The following is a 19443-nucleotide window of genomic DNA, read 5'->3' as shown; positions in this document are numbered from 1 at the left end:
GAGAGCTGGGACTTTTTTTTTTGTTTTTTTTTTGCGTTGTAGGTGCCAGAATATAAAGGACAACACAATTGGGATTGAAGAAAATGGAGTTTCACTGACTTGCCGCTTTCACGTCACTGTCTTCAAGTTCATCGGTGATTACGATGAGGTTCACCTCCACTGTGCCGTTTCACTTTGCGACTCAGAAAGATACTCTTGCAAAATAGTAGGTGGCATGGACCGGTAGATTTGCATAGCTTAGACTCTACGCAGGGGTCATTGACCATCTTATATAAGCTCACCTCGGTGGTTATGGTCTGCAGGAGAGACTACTCAAAGTGCCCTGGGACAGAATCATGGAGTTGGAAATGACCTCAGAAGTCATCTAGTCCAAACCCCCAACTAATGCAGGAAACCCACAGCAGTAGCATCTGTGTAGATGGGGAAATGAATGCATTTTGAGGGATGGTGGTGCATTATGGATATCTCAGTAGTCACCCCTAAACTCTGGAATCCCCAGGAAGATTACCTGTGCTCTCCAGATGTTGTTGGACTACCATCATCCCTGGATGATGGACATGGAGCCCAACAACATCTGGTGGGCCACACCTGCTCTAAGTCTTTACCGCGATTTCTAGGTGGATTTCTAGAGTGCACACACTTACAGCAATCTTCTCTCCTTGTTTGGTCAGAACTGTCCTCAGAATGCCAGGAGGGCCAATGACTATACCAAAGAGCTCAATGAGCAAATCATCTCTGTGGGGCCAATCAGGAGGAAGCGTAAGTCTGGCATTTCTTCAATTTCCTGAAGGATGATGAGTTTACTTTACTCCATGGCTACAGTGGTGGGATTCAGCATGTTGCAAAGACAGGAAATTCTGCCTTTGTTAATAATGTCTCTGGTCCCCAAGGTAGCAGGAAAAAGTTTTGAGCATTGAAGGTAGAAGGGTTCAGAGCCTGAGTAGCCATAAACCAGCATCACTGTGTAAAAATCAGTTTTAATATGAAGCAATGGTAACTTCACAGTGTCACTGTGACCCCGACCATTCCTCCTAATTGGAAACATTCCACTTTCATTTTTTACATCATGTGTTTTAGGTTTAGACTGGTGTGAAGACAATGGAGGCTGTGAACAGATATGTACAAGCCAGATGGATGGGCCTCTATGCAGCTGCGTAACAGGGACCTTGCAGGAAGATGGCAAGAGCTGCCGAGGTGACGTATCCAGGCATTCCACAAGTTATTCTCTTAGGAAGGTTTGGAAGCAAGGCCTCCCTTTAATGCCAAAAACTGCCCACTTACAAAAACTGGCATCCCTTTCCTTTGAAATATTTTACTATTCTGGCTGTTGTAACTTTGAAATGAACATATGAACAGCCTTCATACTACAGACCATTAGTCCATCTATTTAGTACAGTCTACTTCAGCAGTAGCTCCTCCAGGGCTTTTTTTCGGCCAGAGCTCACCAGAACTCAGTTCCAGCCCTCTCAGGTGAGTGCTATTGCCATTCTAAGATAGCAAGGGAGGCATTCATGGTGTGTTCCAGCACCTTGTTTTCTAGACAAATAGCACTGGGCTCCTCGGTGGTTAAAATGAAAGTATGTGCTCTGTTGCTGACCACTGACCTTCCCTACTTACCCTCCTCCCCCTAAAATTTGTGACATACTTTATGGACCACATGTCACTCCTTCCTATATGAATATGTATGGAGAGTCAGTCCGGGCCAGCTTAGTTGATTAATTATAGGAGTTTTAGTTGATTGATTGAACAAACGAAATGCACATGGGGGAAAGTTGTATTTCTGAAGCACACTTTCTTTTATTTTTAGATAGGCCTGGTATAGTGTAGCAGGCATCATCTTAGAAGAAGCATTCTCTTACTGTAAGAGGACAAGAATGCCTCTGAAAGTGCTGTGATATCTCCAGTTTTTATAAGCCCTCTTTTTAAAAAAAAAAAAAAAAAAAAACCTCTTGAAATTGTTCCCTGATTCATTGGGAGGTCCTTGTTTAAAAGTATTTTAAATCAATTAATCTAACTGGTTTAATTTAGTATATATTTGCAGCCACAGTATAATTTATTGTACCGTCGAGATCTCACTAGCTATATCCCAGGGCTACTAAGAAAATCAAAACCAGTACAAGAAATGCAGGCTCTGCCTCTTTAAAATGTGGCTCATGAGTTCTCTCTCTTCTTCTTCTTCTCTCTATAGCAACCAGCTCATCAAATGGACCTCAAGCCAGGCTGCTTCCCCTCATTGTTACCCAGATATCGTTATGGTGTATTCTCTGTAAACCGATTCCAACATAATAATTAATCTTCAGCTTCTACTTAAAGTACTGTAATTTACTTTAACCCTTCTAAGTCCCTGTAGGATACGCACATGCAACCCTAAACCTGCAACCTGCACTGACAACAGTCATCGCCATCTACGACAACACTTTGTCCGTTGCTGCACTGGAGTTGTTGGCCTGCTTTTAATGGTCTTAATCCTAAAGAAAGCTGGAAAAATTTAACAGGGCACTGCACTCTTCTAAACATCAGGGATGTGTCCAACATGATGCGTAGCAAATAGTCAACTGTGTTTCTCCCTCTTTGTCTTCATTTTTAGGACAATCCCCACTCTCTCTCCCTGTTTAAATTTTGGAGGAAAGTATTTTGCCTCTTTGATCACTACTTGATCTTGGAAGAAAAGGAAAATGGGCTGTAGGTAGTCATGGAATTGGTGCCCTGAAATCTATGAATTGCTCCCTGTAGGCTCCTATTTTGGAGGCCCTCCATCATTGTGATTTAGTTCAGGCTCTAGCCATTTGTTTGTTCATTTTCTTTTTTATGTGGTTGCTGTGAGTCTTGCATGCACAAGAGAAATTAACCATTGTTAATTTCTTCATAGAACATCCAACTGAAGTTCTCCATTCATACAACAGGGCTAAGAGAAGCAATAGATGGGGGCAATCTACAGGTACCTTGAAAATGTCACCATAGAGTGGTTGGCATGTGGGAAGCCATCCCAGTTTTTGTTGCAGCTGCCATCATCACCACTCACACATCCAGTTTAAATGAGCAAGCTTTTGGTCATATGAAAAAGCATTTCTTCTTTTTTTGAGTTCTGACCACTCTTCTTACTCTTGATATATTTGTTCAAATAGCTTTAAGATGAGACAACAGGCAACTTGCTTTTGGAAACCTTGTTTTGAATGTGGGGCTTCTATGGATATGCTGGAGAACATTCAGACATAACACTTTACCATAGAAACAAATCCATCAAGAGAAATGTCTGTGGTGCAACCTACCACCAAGTTTATCAGAGGTTTCGATGCAGTGTGGACATAACAAATTTACATTGGTTTAAAACAGAAACCTGTGAGTTTTTTTGTGAGGTGTGTAAGGCTCTCTAGGGGAGAATTCTCAACACCTCATCAAACTGCAATTCCCAGGATTCCTGGAGAAGCCATGACATTTAAAGAGGCAAGGATTGATAACAGCTTCTAGTGTTTCAGCCTGAGATCCTATCCTTTTAATTATGCTCACATGTTATCACTGAACTCAGTAAATAGGTCACAAAAGAGCTTTGGACAGCTGGGATGTCTTCCCTCCCCCACCCCCAGCCCAATTCAAACTCTGTCCCTTTTTGTTATACATTCAGCCAAATAATTTAAACATGGTTTATTCTTAATAAAACTTTGTGTTCAGATATGCTCATTTCCTGTTTGTTATTGCATCACATGGGGAATCAATATAAATATAAAATAGTGTTACACTCACATACATTACTCTGAAATGAAGCATAAGCATATAAAAAGGCCTTACATTATTCAGGTGCTCTTTTCCTCTCTTCTGTTTCTGTTAAATACCCTTTAAATGAAATATATCATACAGAATGAGTTAAGCATGTACCTCAGTCAATTATGTAGCAAGTTCCTCTAAGAGAGCAGAATATCATTCTTGTTAAGGGAGAGATATTCTGTTAATAGTGCAAATCCTAGTTTTAATAGGTGCATTGGACTAGATGCAGTAGAACAAAATGCCTCCAGTCATCTGCAAAAGAGGGCATCTGCATTAAACTTGGCATACTTAGTACAGGGCTTTAAAAAAACGAATAGCCCAAAGCTGATGTAAGAACATGAGTAGAGACCTTCGGGATCAGTCCAATGGGCCATCTAATCTAGCATCCTGTTCTCACAGCCAACTGGATGCCTTTGGGAAGTCCACAAGCACAACCTGAGTACAATGGCATTCCATCCACCTGTGATACCCACCAACTGGTGTTCAGAGGCACACTGCCTCTGAGAGTGGAGGTGGAACACAGCTATTTTGGCTAGCAGGCATTGATAACCCAGAAAGCCACCTCAGACAGCCTATGCTCAGGCCTCAAAGGACTATTCAGGCACAGAAAGGAATAACGATTCTAACACTGCGCTTCTGTGATTGGGAAGGCCGTATGGAGCCCCTGAGTTGGCAGATGGGTCAGGTATAAGGAGTCTTGCCTTCTGCTCTTTGCTGGTGCAAGGGAACAATAGTAAGCACACACTTAGAAAATAAGAGTTGAATGTCCTTAAGTCAATCATATTGAGATAATCCAGGCAGCTTTCAATAAGCAGCCCAGGTACTCAGATACCATGGTGGGGAGTGACATTCTGGGGCTTGCACAGGCAATCCAGCCTCTCTGTGCACTGTGAAGCTTCCTCATCAAGGGTAGTCATACCTCTCAAATGCCCCAAGTCAATCAGATGTCAGGAGCTGGACTCTTTAGCATGATAAGCTCCTGAAATGAGACTCTGGAAACAGTTGGTATCTACAGCCAAGGGGATTAAACAGCTCCTGGTCTATGACAGACACTTGTACTCCACCCACATATATGAACAGCAAAAAGCTGGACCGTCTCTATACACATAAGTTAATTTTATGAAGCTTCCTGCCACAATTTGTGGTGATGGCCATGAGCTTAGGAGGCTTAAGACGCAATCACATGCCTCTATGGGGGATGGGGAAATACATGTAGCTAATTGAATGCAAAATCTGCAAAACACCACATGAAGAAAAGTCCTTCACATAATGCAAAATTAACTAGTTACTAATGGAAATAACTGGGACGCGGGTGGCGCTGTGGGTTAAACCACAGAGCCTAGGGCTTGCCGATCAGAAGGTCGGTGGTTCGAATCCCCGCGACGGGGTAATTTCCCGTTGCTCGGTCCCTGCTCCTGCCAACCTAGCAGTTTGAAAGCACATCAAAGTGCAAGTAGATAAATAGGTACCACTCCGGCGGGAAGGTAAACGGCGTTTCCGTGTGCTGCTCTGGTTCGCCAGAAGCGGCTTAGTCATGGGGGCCACATGACCTGGAAGCTGTACGCCGGCTCCCTCGGCCAGTAAAGTGAGATGAGCGCCGCAACCCCAGAGTCGGTCACGACTGGACCTAATGGTCAGGGGTCCCTTTAGCCTTTACCTAATGGAAATAATTACCGTAATGCAATTTGCAGCTACTGCCACAAGATGTAGTGGTGGGCAGCAAATGATTAGACAAATGTATTTATAAGTCTATTAATGGGTATTGACCATGATAGCTAAATGGAACCTTCACGTTCAGAACCTTAAAACAGCAATTGCCAGAGGTGGGGGACAAATGGCAAAAGAGAGTTGTTGCACTCATGGTCTGCTTATGTTCTTCCCAGAAGATGATCTGATTTAAGAGAATTCTAGTGCTTACATTCTGTTGTTTTTGCATTGAGCATTAATATGGATATAGTTGTCTGTCCCCCAAAATAAATAAAACTACCCCCCAGCCACAGATTCCTTTCTACCTGAGCTTTCTTTTCATATTCCAGCAGATCTTCCATGTCCTCGTCCACCACTTTATTCAGCTCTGTCAAGATAACATCTAAAGCCTGAAATACACAAGAGAGGCGTCCCAAAATTTAGATGAAAAGGAAAAAGTGAGGGCGGGAGCTGATCCAGGGAAAGAAACAAGCTTAACACTTCCTTTAAATTGAGGCCTTTACACAAGTCAGGTTACAGCACAAAGGCTTCATGCTCTGTTTTTTTTAAAAAAAAAAAATGAAATGAGATATCTGATTTGATGTGAACCACATTGCTGTTTTCATAATAAAAGAAGTGGCAGCCACATGAGTAATTTGAGACAAAGCAATATCCCATCAGATTAGAGTCAAAAGAATGTGCCAGAGCCTGAAGAAACACAAACTATGTGCCCTGCCAATCTTTCACATTTTAAGATCTATTTTTAAGGCTCCTTGCAGTACAAAGTAGAGTTTAAAACTTGCTTACTCTGCTGCCATCTGCTGGAAAATTTGGTTTACAAATCTCTGGTTTGCAATGATTTCAACATCACAATGTTTTCCCCTCTAATAATGATATACAACCCTTAAGAGTCAGTAGTCCTTCTGATCTGGGGAATGTACAAAGGTAAACAACAATGACTTCTTGAAAAACAGCAATTCCATTAAATTAGGAGGGTAAAGCGCCTCCAGAGGCAATGGGCATTTGAAAGGTCATTCAAGGACGTATCAGGACAGGCATGCTTCCTGTGGCTATAGGATTTTCATATTCAGGCAGTGGCGTAGCGTGGGTTGTCAGCACCCGGGGCAAGGCAAGTAATTTGCACCCCCTAACCCGTGGATTTGCGCCCCCTAACCATAACCCCCAGATGTTGCGCCCGATGCGGCCGGCCCCCCTGCACCCCCCACACTACACCACTGTATTCAGGACTCAAGAATGGTACTTTTCAACTTTCATAAGGCTTATAAATAAATCATATACCAGCCTTTAGTCCAGAATAATTGCACCATTCAGCTTCTGGTAACTCTACGTTTGATGTGTGGCTAAAGGTAAGCAAGAATCTACTGAGGATAATGGAAGTTGTGTTTAATACAACAAGGAAACAAAGAATAATAATTCAGGGGTGGAAACCCTGAAAATGTGTGCTCTATCTCCTAGGAACTATCTGATAATAGTTATTCTGTAACTATCTATTCTGTAAAACTTATTCTGTAAAAATAAGCTAAACCCAGTGGTTCTAGATTTCTGCATTACAAGACTGTTACGATCTGCAACCAGACTGTCAGAACATGTTGTGAACAGATTGTATTTAAAAGGTTGTTGGAACAACTGAAGGAACACAGTTGTCTATGCATTCAGTGACAACTGGACACAAAGAATTAGGTTTGCAGTGCAGAGGGGGAGCCCATTTTAGCTTAAGGCTGATAGAATAGTTCAGGACAGGCAGAAGAAAATAATTCTTCACACCGTGCATAGTTAAACTGGAATTTGCTCCCACAAGCTGTAGTGATGACCACCAACTCGGATAGCTTTTAAAGAGGATTAGACAAATTCTTGGAGGATAAGGCTATGATCTGTCTCCACCGTTGAAGGCAGTACTGTGAAACAGCTGCTGGGGACAGAAGTTGGGAGAGTTCTGTTGCTCTCAAATCTTGCTTGCAAGTTTCCCACAACAGGGGCAGACTTTGGTAATCTTTCATAATATGGTGCGCTGTGCAAAGCAAAAAAAAAAAAAAAAATTGCACCCCAAAAGGATCTTCTCAATTTTGCACTCCCTCAGCCTAGTGCCCTGTGCAGGGCAACCTCCCGTACCACCTTAAATCTGGTGCTGCCCACAGGCATCTAGCTGACCACCATGAGAACAAGATGCTGGATTAGATAGGCCTTTGGCCTTATCTAGCTGCAGAGAAGCAAGCTGCCAATAGGGAGTAAGCAAGTTATGTCCTGGATTACACATGAAAAAGAATGAAGAGGTAGTGTACCATTTCAAACTACTGGTGTGGAAAGCCACTTTTGCAACCTCCTGTGTAAATGCTCACTTTTAATGAAAAGGTAGCATACCAGGAAGGAAGATTCTAGATCAGACAGTTCCCTGTTGAGCTAGTTTTCTACTTACAGGGAGCAATCGACAATGCAACACCCCATTCTGCAGGCTGAAGTGGTGCAGTCTATTATACCATCTCCAGTTAAAAATGATCAGGTAGGAAGTATTGAGAAAGATCTACATATTCATTTGGAAGTAAATTTCACATACTTAAATGGGATTTCCTCACTTGCCTTGAGGAAGCCTTTTTTAATTATATTTTTACTTATGATACATACAGCAGCATTCTGTACCAGCCTATGTGTGTGGAAGGCAAAGACCTCGATTTATCCTCCACCTCCGATACATATGATCCTGTGAACGCAAAGCTGCTGTTCTGTGAGTGTAAGGAGCCCACTACCACTATGTACTTAGGGCAATTGCTGCACTGGAGTATTTGACTTAACTTCAGCACTGTGAAGGTTAAACAGAATACTTAATAGGGAAAGAGATATTAGGAGGAGCAATAATCTATGATTAGCAAAGGAGGGGGAATCCAGCAGCACATGATGAAGTAGTTCTCGACTAATCTCTCCCTCTCTCTCTCTCTCTCTCTCTCTCTGTGTGTGTGTGTGTGTGTGTGTGTGTGTGTTACATCCGACCCTTTCCCCTTACTTAGCTCTGAGCCTGCTCAGGTAGAGGTGGAGGCTGGATGAGTGAAGCTCCTCTGGACACTGCAGTACAGGAAAGATAAAAGGCAGCCAAAACAATCAACATTTTAAAATATGAGCCTACTTACCACCTCGGTAAAAGCTTTCAGATGGAAATCTCCCAGGGGGATGTTTTCAGAGGTAACTCGCTGCTGCTGCTGAATGCTAAATAACTGCTTAAGGAGAATATCGAACATAAAATCTAGAAGGAAAAAGGTAGGCAAGGAAGATTGAGGGCCAAACTGGACATGGCATTTGTCATGTGGTTTGCCCTGGTGAGCTTGGAATTCTCTCTTTTTTATATTTATTATTATTTATTAATTAAATATCTATACCACTCTTCATCCGAGGATCACAGGGCAGTTTGCAATAGAAAAACACACAAATACACAGCACAGTAACAAAGTTTAAAAGGCCATAGATTAAAAACAAACAAACCTGAAATAGCAGGGGGCAGAGAGGAGCCAGGCTGGAACTCTGGCATTGGGGGAGGGGGGGGACAGCTTTAACTCTTTCTCCTTGCCATCTTCCCACTTGGAATCCCTCCTCACCTGAGTACCTGTTTTTGCAATGTGAGGTGCCAATGGGCACTTTCCTCCCAATGCAAAAAACAGTTGTGGGGAAGGCAATTCTAATCAGGATTCCAATCAAGCCACTGCCCTGCCGTAACAGGTCCTGATCTAGCTTTTCCCCCACCAAATAGCACTGTATCCTTCCTGCCCCTAGAAAAATCAGCCAGAACAGCAATGTGGCTATATCCCCATAAAACTGGTGTGCAAGGATTTTATTGAGGGATAATTGATACCCACTTGAGAAATGTTGGTAGGACACTACAGCCGTATGGGCAGGGCTACTTTTCAACCGGAACTCACCAGAACTCAGTTCTGGCACCTCTTGGGTGGATGCCATTACCATTATAAGAGGACAAGGGAGGTGTTCATTGTGAGTTCCAGTACTTCCTTTTTTAGAAAAATAGCACTGTGCATTAGTGTAGCACTATGGGTAGCTATAGCTGTTCCTGCCAGTTGTCCATGCTCTGATGACTTCCTGTTTGGTCTACTGTGATGCACTATGTACGGCTGCCCTCGAAGATGGTCCAGAGGCTGCAGCTCATGCAGAATGCAACTGCTACGTGGGTAAGGGGAGCAGCCGAATGTGACTATTTGTTACCAGCAGACCTGAAAGCACTGCACTGGCTACCAGTGAGCTACAACAATTTATGAATGTGTAGAGCCTCTTTGAGAATTTTTACTGGCCTTGCCAAAATGCTGTTTACTGAATATATTGCAGATATTTTAGATATTTTTTTAAAAAAATACCCCCCCCAAAAAAAAAAAATCTGTGAATTTTGTTCTAGGAGAAATGTCTGAGCATGCAGGGTCTATCTGACTGTCTGACTGTCAGTTCCGCCTGACTCCCAGATCATGGCCAGTGAGTGGCATGCAGAAGCTGCTGCCTACAGGATTCCACTTTCGCCATGCTACTACTCATTTGTTGTAACATGCAAAGGCTGACTCCTGCACTTGGTGGCAGATGCACCTGACCATCTGAATATTAAGGGTACTTTAAATCTGCAGTGTAGGTATGCCTAGTATCTGTCATATTTAAGCCAGACATGCATTGTTCATGCCACTGTAACCTTCCTTGGAAAAGTAATCAAAGCTCACATCTCCGCCAGCCCTTTAGTGTTTGCAAAAGGCTTCTTAGATCCCCAGTGTTAAATAAATCCAAGATATTATGTCTTTCCCCAAAGTTACAGGCATTCCCCTCCCTCCCCAGCTGTTCAATACTCACCATCTAAAATCGCGCTTGAGTGCTCCTTCCCAGAAAACCTTGGGCCCTGCAAACTCATCTTCCCTATCACACGCTCCAGGAGAAATATATCAATAAGTTGTTTAGCGGCAAGCACAGCAACCTGGGAGGGGAGGAGACAGAAACAGACACCCCCATTACATTTCTAAAAGAAAAAGAAAACATTCTTCAGCAGCTGCTTCTTAAGGTTTCTCATTGCGTTCAAGGAGAGAGAGTTCCAGTGGCTGCCCTTATAGGTGTGCAAACAAAGCAAGCTTAGTCTACCCAGCCTGGTTTCAATGCTTTCGCAAGCTTTTTTTCTCTTTTTAAAAAGATCAATAATGAAATATGTTTTTATTTGTTTTTTTTAATAAATATTTATTAGAGTTTCCAAATTAATACAAAAAACAAAAATACACAAAAAGTGACAAAAATACAAAGATACAAAAATTAAAAAACAGTTAAAACAAATATAATTTCCATTACTTATTTCCATTAACTTGTTTCCCAGACCTCCTCTCACCTCCCCCTTTTGTATTCCAGTTCAAATTCTTAACTCAGCAAATCCTTATTATAACTTATTATAACTTATTATACCGTATTTTTCGCCCTATAGGACGCACCGTCCCATAAGGCGCACCTAGTTTTTTTGGGGGGAAATAAAGGGAAAAAAAAATATTTCCCCCCCAGGCGCAGGGCTGGGGCGGGGGAGGCCCGAGCTTCCCCCGACCACAGTCCCCAAACAGGCAGCTCTCTGCAAGCCGTGGGAGCCCAGGACTGGCTCCCGCTGCTTGCGGAGAGGTCCGTGAAGCCTGGACGCGATGATCTCAGCGGGCGCAGGCTTCGGCATGCAGGCACCTCTCCGCAAGCAGCGGGAGCGCTCCAGCCGCTTGCGGAGAGGTCCGCGAAGCCTGGACGCGCTGAGCTCAGCACGCGCAGGCTTCGGCATGCAGGCACCTCTCCGCAAGCAGGGGTAGCGCTCCCGCTGCTTGTGGAGAGGTCCGCAAAGCCTGGACGCGCTGAGCTCAGCGCGCGCAGGCTTCGGCATGCAAGCAACTCTCCGCAAGCAGCGGGAGCGCTCCGCTGCTTGCGGAGAGGTCCGCGAAGCCTGGAGAGCGAGAGGGGTCTGTGCGCACCGACCCCTCTCGCTCTCCAGGCTTCAGCGAAAGCCTGCATTCGCCCCATAGGACGCACACACATTTCCCCTTCATTTTTGGAGGGGGAAAAGTGCGTCCTATAGGGCGAAAAATACGGTAACTTATTGCTCAACCTTTACATTACAGCTGGTAACCACTTAATTTCTGTCCAACATCCCTCTAATGTCCATTATTTTTGCAATGCCACTGCAAATAGTCTTTAAATTTCTTCCAGTCTTCTTCCGCCGACTCTTTTCCCTGGTCTCGGATTCTGCCGGTCATTTCTGCTAGTCCCATATAGTCTATCACCTTCATCTGCCATTCTTCCAGAGTGGGTAAATCTTGTGTCTTCCAATACTTCGCGATGAGTATTCTTGCTGCTGTTGTTGCATACATAAAAAAGGTTCTATCTTTCTTTGGCACCAATTGGCCGACCATGCCCAGAAGAAAGGCCTCTGGTTTCTTAAGGAAGGTATATTTAAATACCTTTTTCAGTTCATTATAGATCATTTCCCAGAAAGCCTTAATCTTTGGGCACGTCCACCAAAGGTGAAAGAATGTACCTTCAGTCTCTTTACATTTCCAGCATTTGTTATCGGGCAAGTGATAAATTTTTGCAAGCTTGACTGGGGTTATGTACCACCTATATATCATTTTCATTATCATTTTGTCAAAGATGTATAACTTGCTGCTGAAATGGAACACCCAGGATGAAACGGTGAAGTCTGCTATGATTAAATGGGCACAGGATGTTGGACATAATATTATGTTTGCTGACTGGGAACAGTTATGGACCACTGGTTTGAAATTTACGGCATGTAATGCCTTAAGAGAGAATCCCTGGGACCTTATAGTGAAATATGGGCAAGAAATCTTATTAATAAATAAATACATCTGCTTCCTGAGAATTAATGAAAGAACATATATTCCCAAACTCTACATGTAGCACAGCCCACTTAAGGGGTAAACCAATTCCCCTATGGAAGTGGCAGCAGTGTCCAGCTAAAGTTCAGATAAGAGGTTCAATCCAGCAAAAACTGGATGCCTCTAAATCCAACCAAGATCAGTGGGAATAACAAGTATTTTAGTATTAATGAGACACTGAACTGTGACATGGCATTTAACTGTGATGGTTACACATACTTAACTTGCTGCATTACAACCAATTTCTTCAAGTGAGAGCAAGTGCATGACAGATTTGGAATGATTCGGCTTACCTCTCATGGACAATCTAAAAGTGTATAAATATTCTGACATTTTAAGAGATAATGATCCATGGCAGATCATATAGTGCAGGGTCAAATTGTTAATGTGCTTTAATTCAGCAGCCTCATATTTTATCCATCCCCCAAAGCTTTTTTGTCCTCAAGTATGGTGACCTTAGGGTCAGAGAAATATTGTCTCTGGAGGCTGCACTGCTGATTTCCTTAATCAAGATTGTGCCAAGCAGCACTGAACTTGAAAAATGTCACAAAGTGTGATTTCTCTTCTTTCTTTAAAAAAAAACACACCAAGTTTTATTAGACCTTCCGGTTTTGTGAAGAAGTTTGAGGTATCTCAAGCAATTTCTGTTGCAGTCTAAGAAGTCAACAAAAAAACCTGTGTTAAGTTTCAAGAATCAGGATACCCCCTTCATCAGTAGTTACTTCCTGATTATTTTATTCCTACCTGTTTATACTGCTGCTGTGTGTTTCTTGCTTTTACTTGCCCTTTTATTTTTGCCACAACCTTCCTAACATATTCCAAAAGAGCAAAATATTCAAGTGAAGTCAATTGTACTAAATTGTTAACTTGTAATAACAAAAGTACAGCCCTCCTGGATCAGATCATGAAGAAGTATTTTCTTTTAGGAAACACTATATATAGATTTTATAGATAAGGCTTATCCACACTTCCCTTTCCTCCGCTCTTTCCAGGCACCGTCCGTGATTTAAAGCTCCATGTCCAAGTGCCCTTTTGCTCTGGAGTTGTCCCCACGAAAACCCACTCTTTAAAGCTCAATCAAGGCAAAAAGCAATCCGTAGAAAACCCAAATTGGTGTTTGCTCCAATTCAGTTTTAAAGAGCATGTTTTCATGGGGAAAGCACTGACCTGTGCCTGGAAAGTATGGATAAGCCCTTCGTTAATAATAATGTATTCCAGTACAAAATCAAGGTTTTCCTGATGCCATGTTCATATCTCGAATAGGGTGGCTATGAAATACGCCTCACCTTCACACCTCTGCCTGGCCAAAGGGTGAGTTTTGATATGCTTCGTGGTTGCTGTTGTTTTTCAAAAAAGGTCTTAAAATGCCACTTTGATGCTGAGAATCAGTAAAAGGAAAAATGCTTTGCTTGGGTACTAAAGGATAAGAACTGACAGGCGGCATAAATACTTGTGGCATATGATTTATAGATTACACCCTGTCGTGTTGTAGGGAACTTGGTATGCATTGTAATGGATTTGGTTTCTAATAAGAAAGAGTGCATTGTGATTTTGTGTAGCTCCTTGCTGACGTACATGCAGAGATGCTTGTTTGTGGAGATTACCTTGGCAGAAGAGTGGAGGTTGACGTGCTCCTGCCCGATATGCAAATAAATGAAGACAGGTCTCTGCATTGTGCCTGACAATAACAGCAATCTTTTCTTTCTTTTTTATTTCTTTCTCCAAGTAATTAGAATGTGAAGGACAGAGTCCAGACTGAATGATGTGCCTTAATAGTGAGATGAATCTCAAAGAGAAATGGCACTGAACAGACAGTGAAGAGTGGTGGTGAGAGAGGCAAACTCATTTCAGTGCATCAAGTGGAGGGAGCGTGCAACCCTCGCTGCTCTTATGGGATGATTAGAAGTAATGAAGTTCATTTTATTAATGGCAATTAATATAAAATTTGAAAATGGCAGTGGAAGGAGAAAAAGCTCAATGGTGGGTGAAGGGGACTGTGCATATCCAGAAAACCACCAGGAGTCACTTGCTAAATTTCCTCTTTGAATGGCAAGTCTGAGCATCCTGGGCTTTGTCACAGAGACCCAAACTTCTGCCCTCCCCCAACTTACTTTATTTTACCTTCTGATACATTATCTCACCCTTCCTCCAGGGTGCCTAAGGCTGTGTAAACGGATTTCTTCCTCGTCCCCATTTTATTCTCACAATGCTCCTGTGGTGTAGGTTAAACTGAGAGGTCGTAACTGGCTCAAGGTTACCAAGTGACTTAGATGGCTGAGTAGGGATTTGAACCTGGATCTCATAGGTCCTAGTCTAACCTCTATACCATACTGCAGCCTTCACCAAGCTGGTGCCCTCCGGTCAACTCCTATGTTACAGCTGTGATTGGTTGGCAATATTGGGAGCTGATATGTTTTTGTCTTTTGAGGCTTTATTATTTTAATTGCATAGTATGGTAGTTCTGTTTTCTATTGCAACATACATCTCAAAGTCACTATTTGCAATTTATATACATGTTGTTGTTTTGTAAAAAGCTTGTCTTAAGTACTAAGTGGTATGCAAATATATAAAATATAATCTAGAATATAGACCCCCAATAGTTCAATAGAATCAAAAAATATAACAAGTTCCAGTTGTCTATTTCATGGTTTCTCTTAAGCGCAGCTAGCTTAACTGATAGAATAGTTTGGCCGTTATGATATAATTGTAATCGCTTATGATTAAATTAATGCAGGTCAATAAATGATTATTTTCCATGACAGCAAAATGGACAATCCATGTTCCATGCAGTGTAACTTTCGGCTGGAGACAAACTGGAGGGCATCAGTTGTCTTCATATCCTGTTTCTGGCTTCCCAAAGGTAAGAAACAGGATGGTGGAATACACAGACCTTTGCTCTGAGCCGACAAGGTACTTTTTAAATTCTCAGAGCACAAGTTCTAGGCTTACCTCTCCCTTTTGCAGTTTAAACATTTCAGAATAATATTCATCAAGGACAGTCTGAACTAAGGCGTTGGCTTCCTCCTCAACAACACACAAGATGATCCCATCCAGCAGTTCCTCTTGGTCCAATTCTTGTTGTGCCTCTTGGATCTAAGCCAGCAGTAAAACAGTACCATCAGAGAAATTCTGCATTTATTTCCTTTTGCACAGGGAGCAGGAAGGAGGAGATGTGGGAGAGAGGTGGCCAGTATATTACTCACTAGTTTTGGCAAAGCTGCATGGGCCACTTCAGTCACTATTTCATCCATACTATTGAAAATAGCAGCCCTGTTGAGGTAGTCATCGGCAAAGTCCTTCACAGCGCTTTTGACCACATCAGTAGATGTATCTCTTGCTGCTTTTGCCAAGAATGGGTCTAATGACAACGAGTGAGTGAAGTTCTCCATGTCTGACAGAGGCTCTTGACTGGGAACCCTGGGAAAAGACTGGCCTTGATCCAGAGAGCTGTGAAAGACAATAAACTGTTTGTGCCTCTCTGTGCAAAGCTCTTGCACAATTAATGGGCGAGATGAACTAATCAACACAGCCCTGGTCAGCAAGCATTATTAACAAACGCAAAGCCATAATCTTAGAATTAATTGGATAATTCAGCAGTTGAGCCATACTTGTACATTAGCATTCATTAACTGCTTCAGTTAAAAGTGCAAGGTTTTGTATTTGTAATCTTTACGAATGACAAAGTATCTGGACAGTTACTGCTTATTTTCCAAGATACTTTGGTTTTTATTGATACATTAAAAGTTTTTTTTTATTCTTGTAATAGTTGTATATACCCCAGTGTGCATAGGTTGGCATTCAATTACATTTTACTCACATCAGGCCCACTGAAATTAATAAACATGACTAAATTAGTCCCATTAATTTTAATGGATCTGGTCCGAATAAAACTTGGTTGAAAGCATCTATAGCCTCCTGGTTATGGATGGAATTCAATGTAGTGCTATTACAAACATTATGTCTGCAGAAGCGTATCAGCTTGCCAGATGGAACAATCCCCATTTTCCCTGCAAGCTGTTCTAAGCGTTCTCCACACCCACACCCACGCGAGCCAATTTGGGGCAGTGGGGGAGAAAAGAGGAGGGAAGTCCCATTGCACAAGTAGACGTTCTTGCACAGGGCTTCTGCTGACAGGGTTCATTAGGTGTGTCCTATGTGTTTATTGGGTGGGGAATCATCCTTTATTTTCTATTCTCTTATTTATCATGCTAATAGCTTATTTGCTGTTCCACATTATTGCCACCAACAATTATTCACTTAGCAGCCTCACTTAGGCCGTCATACAATAATAAATGCTTGCCTCTGAGTATGTCCCATTGAATTCAGTGAGGCTTAACTTCTGTGTAGGGACTGCACCATGGGCATAGACTGGATTTATGTTGGGGGGGTAGGAGTTTTGTTTGGTGGGGGGGAGAACCGAGCTATCCTTGATGCGATTCGTCAGATAGTTAAGTATTTTTATTTATTTACTTGATTTAGGGGGGCAGTTGCCCCCCCCCCCCGCACACCCCTGGGTACACTCACAGACTGCACCATTTGTGAATCTGGCACATTACAGAACATTATTTATGCAAAGGGACGTGGGTGGCACTGTGGGTTAAACCACAGAGCCTAGGACTTGCTGATCAGAAGGTTGGTGGTTTGAATCCCCGCGACGGAGTGAGCTCCCGTTGCTCAGTCCCTGCTCCTGCCAACCTAGCAGTTCGAAAGCACGTCATAGTGCAAGTAGATAAATAGGTACCTCTCCGGCAGGAAGGTAAACAGCATTTCCGTGCACTGCTCTGGTTCGCCAGAAGCGGCTTAGTCATGCTGGCCACATGACCCGGAAGCTGTACACCGGCTCCCTCGGCCAATAAAGCGAGATGAGCGCCGCAACCCCAGAGTCGGCCACGACTGGACCTAATGGTCAGGGGTCCCTTTACCTTTACCTTTATTTATGCAAAACAATTCATTTCAGATGGGGGGAAAGTCATTTTATAAGAAATCCTAGTCTGATCATATCAAAGCAATATTCAACATGCAAAAACATTCAGAATTTGTCGTGGAAAAGCAATTCAATAACTTTCAATGCAAAGGGAAAGTATTTTATTACTTACTTGGATTTTTCATGTTCACCTTTTGAAGGTTTTCTGTAAGTGAATTTCAAAGGGTGAAGTCTCTGAATCTGTGTGACACAGAGGAACATTGGTCACTTACAGTGCCAGATTTATAGCTAAACAAGCTATAGCTTAGGGCCCCAATCTCTTGGGGGGCACCCAAAAATTATGAGTCTTTGTAAATTGTGTTTCTAAAGGAACTTTTGATATTGCCAAATGCCAATGTGTTTGCATTATTAAGTTTGATATGAAGAAAAAAATCATTTTAAGTTAGAACTTAGGAATTATTTCACTATCAATATACTACTTCTTAATTGTATTTCACTATAATATACTTCCTCTTAATTGTATTTCAGTTCAACAATTACTTTGATAAATACATATTTTGTTATGTGCAAAGGACAGCTAGATATATAAAGGGCCCCATTACCTTCAGTAGCTTAGGGCCTCATCAAACCTAAATCCAGCCCTGGTCACTTACCATGAAGGATCCTTCCAGGCAGATATACAGAATGCATCCAGGTGCCAGTGGGTTAACCCTTCCATTGCCAAAAATATCATCATCATCATCATCATCATCATCATCTTTATAGACCTATCCTCATTCATGAACCTGTATCAACCATTTTACAAGTCCTTCAAAGCCAGTTGTAATTCATCACCGCTTTCCAGTCTCCTGGGGAAAGAAATCATGGGCACAAGCCACTGCAAATGCTTCCTACAAATGTGCCACAGAAATAATTAAAACTAACTGTATTCTGGGAGAACTCCCCTATGGATTCTGCACATCACCTTTTTGGTGTGTGTGTTAGGTAGGATACAGTGAGAAGACACTAAGAGAGGTGGACTGCTGGCTATTATTTTGGTTTGTTTTCAGCATTTCTAAGATGCCTTTCAGGGCAAATTCCTTTCAGAGCAGTTCACATGCAGGTTTAAAAATATGTAATCAATAATAATAAAAAAGCACCGCAATTGCAAACTAAAGCACCAGTCTTAAAACACTATACCTTGAGAAAAGTTGTGAAGTCTTCCATGAGCATTTCCATGAGGATTAACAGATTAGCACATCTGAAAGCAAACTCATCATCTCCCCAGAAACAGGGAATTTGGGTTCTGGGTTCCTAGAAAGTATCCAGAGAGCAAAACTTGATTTAAGCTCTGAACAGTGAGAAAGGAGGAAGCATAGTTCTCTATGTATTCTTTTGTATGGGTGAAATGTGCAGTGGTGTTTGTACTTACCTGTGTTGCTAGGCTGTGTGTTTTGCAATAGTTACAGCTCAGCACCTCAGAAATCTGTGTCAGACTGTCAAATTACAGCCACAGGATGGAAGCTATTACTAGCTTTGATGTTACTGGGCAGTCCCAACTCCTCTGCTACTCTTTGCCATTTCCTGTCCCTGAAATAATGCACCAGTATTTTAAAAAAATGCATTCATAAACAAGTAAGTGAATAGGAGGAACAATTTTGAGGGTTGTTTACATATCTTCAGATATACTGTTACCCTATAGCTCTGGCTAGCAATTATTTTTTAACAGGATCCATATTATGAACTGAGGAAAGGTCAACATGAACAATTCAGTAAACCGTTCATGCACCACACATTTCGGTTCTGGGAACCAAGACAGGTGTGACTCATTGGGGATCCATAATTGTGGGTCACAAGCTACAAAATTTAGTTGATCCTGCTAGCTGGTTACCTTAATACAACAATTATATAAAACAGAGGCAACAGACACAAACTAGTCTGGATGTCAATTTACCAGTTATGCAAAACACAATCATTAGAATATCTTACTTGTAGGGCATCTCTTAACTAAAATTTACCTAGTTTTGTGTCACTGAACCTAAACTAAACTGGAATTGTAATTAGACACATTTGGTGGGTATGTCTTTGAGCAAGCTGCCAGACTAGTATCTAACAACTGTAAACATTTATGATGCAATCCTTTGCAGGTCTGCTTAGAAGTGAATTCAACTGCAAATGCAAATGTGATTG

At 42.1% G+C, this 19443-nt stretch overlaps 2 protein-coding genes across 10 annotated transcripts in view; one reads left to right on the top strand and one right to left on the bottom strand.

Annotated features, from left to right (window-relative positions):
- Positions 1-3479, top strand: part of LOC307203779 (alpha-tectorin-like) — an 84037-nt gene extending 80558 nt beyond the window's left edge. Inside the window, exons 20-23 of the mRNA XM_079954897.1 lie at positions 43-205; positions 672-759; positions 1078-1194; positions 2189-3479. Of these exons, the coding sequence (XP_079811023.1) occupies positions 43-205; positions 672-759; positions 1078-1194; positions 2189-2286 (466 nt within the window). The 3' untranslated portion in view covers positions 2287-3479. The remainder of the gene's footprint in view (positions 1-42; positions 206-671; positions 760-1077; positions 1195-2188) is intronic.
- LOC307203746 (uncharacterized protein) overlaps positions 1-19443 on the bottom strand; it is a 29247-nt gene that overhangs the window by 6049 nt on the left and 3755 nt on the right. For 5 of the 9 annotated variants that reach the window (XM_079954833.1, XM_079954832.1, XM_079954835.1 and 2 more), the window contains 8 exons: positions 18686-18843; positions 18454-18567; positions 17447-17514; positions 15554-15797; positions 15300-15443; positions 10294-10414; positions 8589-8701; positions 5655-5858 (listed from right to left, as the gene is read on the bottom strand). In XM_079954833.1, the coding sequence (XP_079810959.1) occupies positions 5670-5858; positions 8589-8701; positions 10294-10414; positions 15300-15443; positions 15554-15797; positions 17447-17514; positions 18454-18492 (918 nt within the window). In that variant the 5' untranslated portion in view covers positions 18493-18567; positions 18686-18843 and the 3' untranslated portion in view covers positions 5655-5669. Of the gene's footprint in view, positions 1-3627; positions 3832-5654; positions 5859-8588; positions 8702-10293; positions 10415-15299; positions 15444-15553; positions 15798-17446; positions 17515-17927; positions 18123-18453; positions 18568-18685; positions 18844-19443 lie in introns of those variants that run through there. The other 4 variants (XM_079954839.1, XM_079954838.1, XM_079954837.1 and 1 more) reach the window with 4 other exon arrangements.

Source organism: Podarcis cretensis (genome assembly GCF_951804945.1).
Source record: "Podarcis cretensis genome assembly, chromosome: 15".
NCBI lineage: Eukaryota > Metazoa > Chordata > Lepidosauria > Squamata > Lacertidae > Podarcis > Podarcis cretensis.
This window is presented reverse-complemented; position numbering and strand designations above follow the sequence as displayed.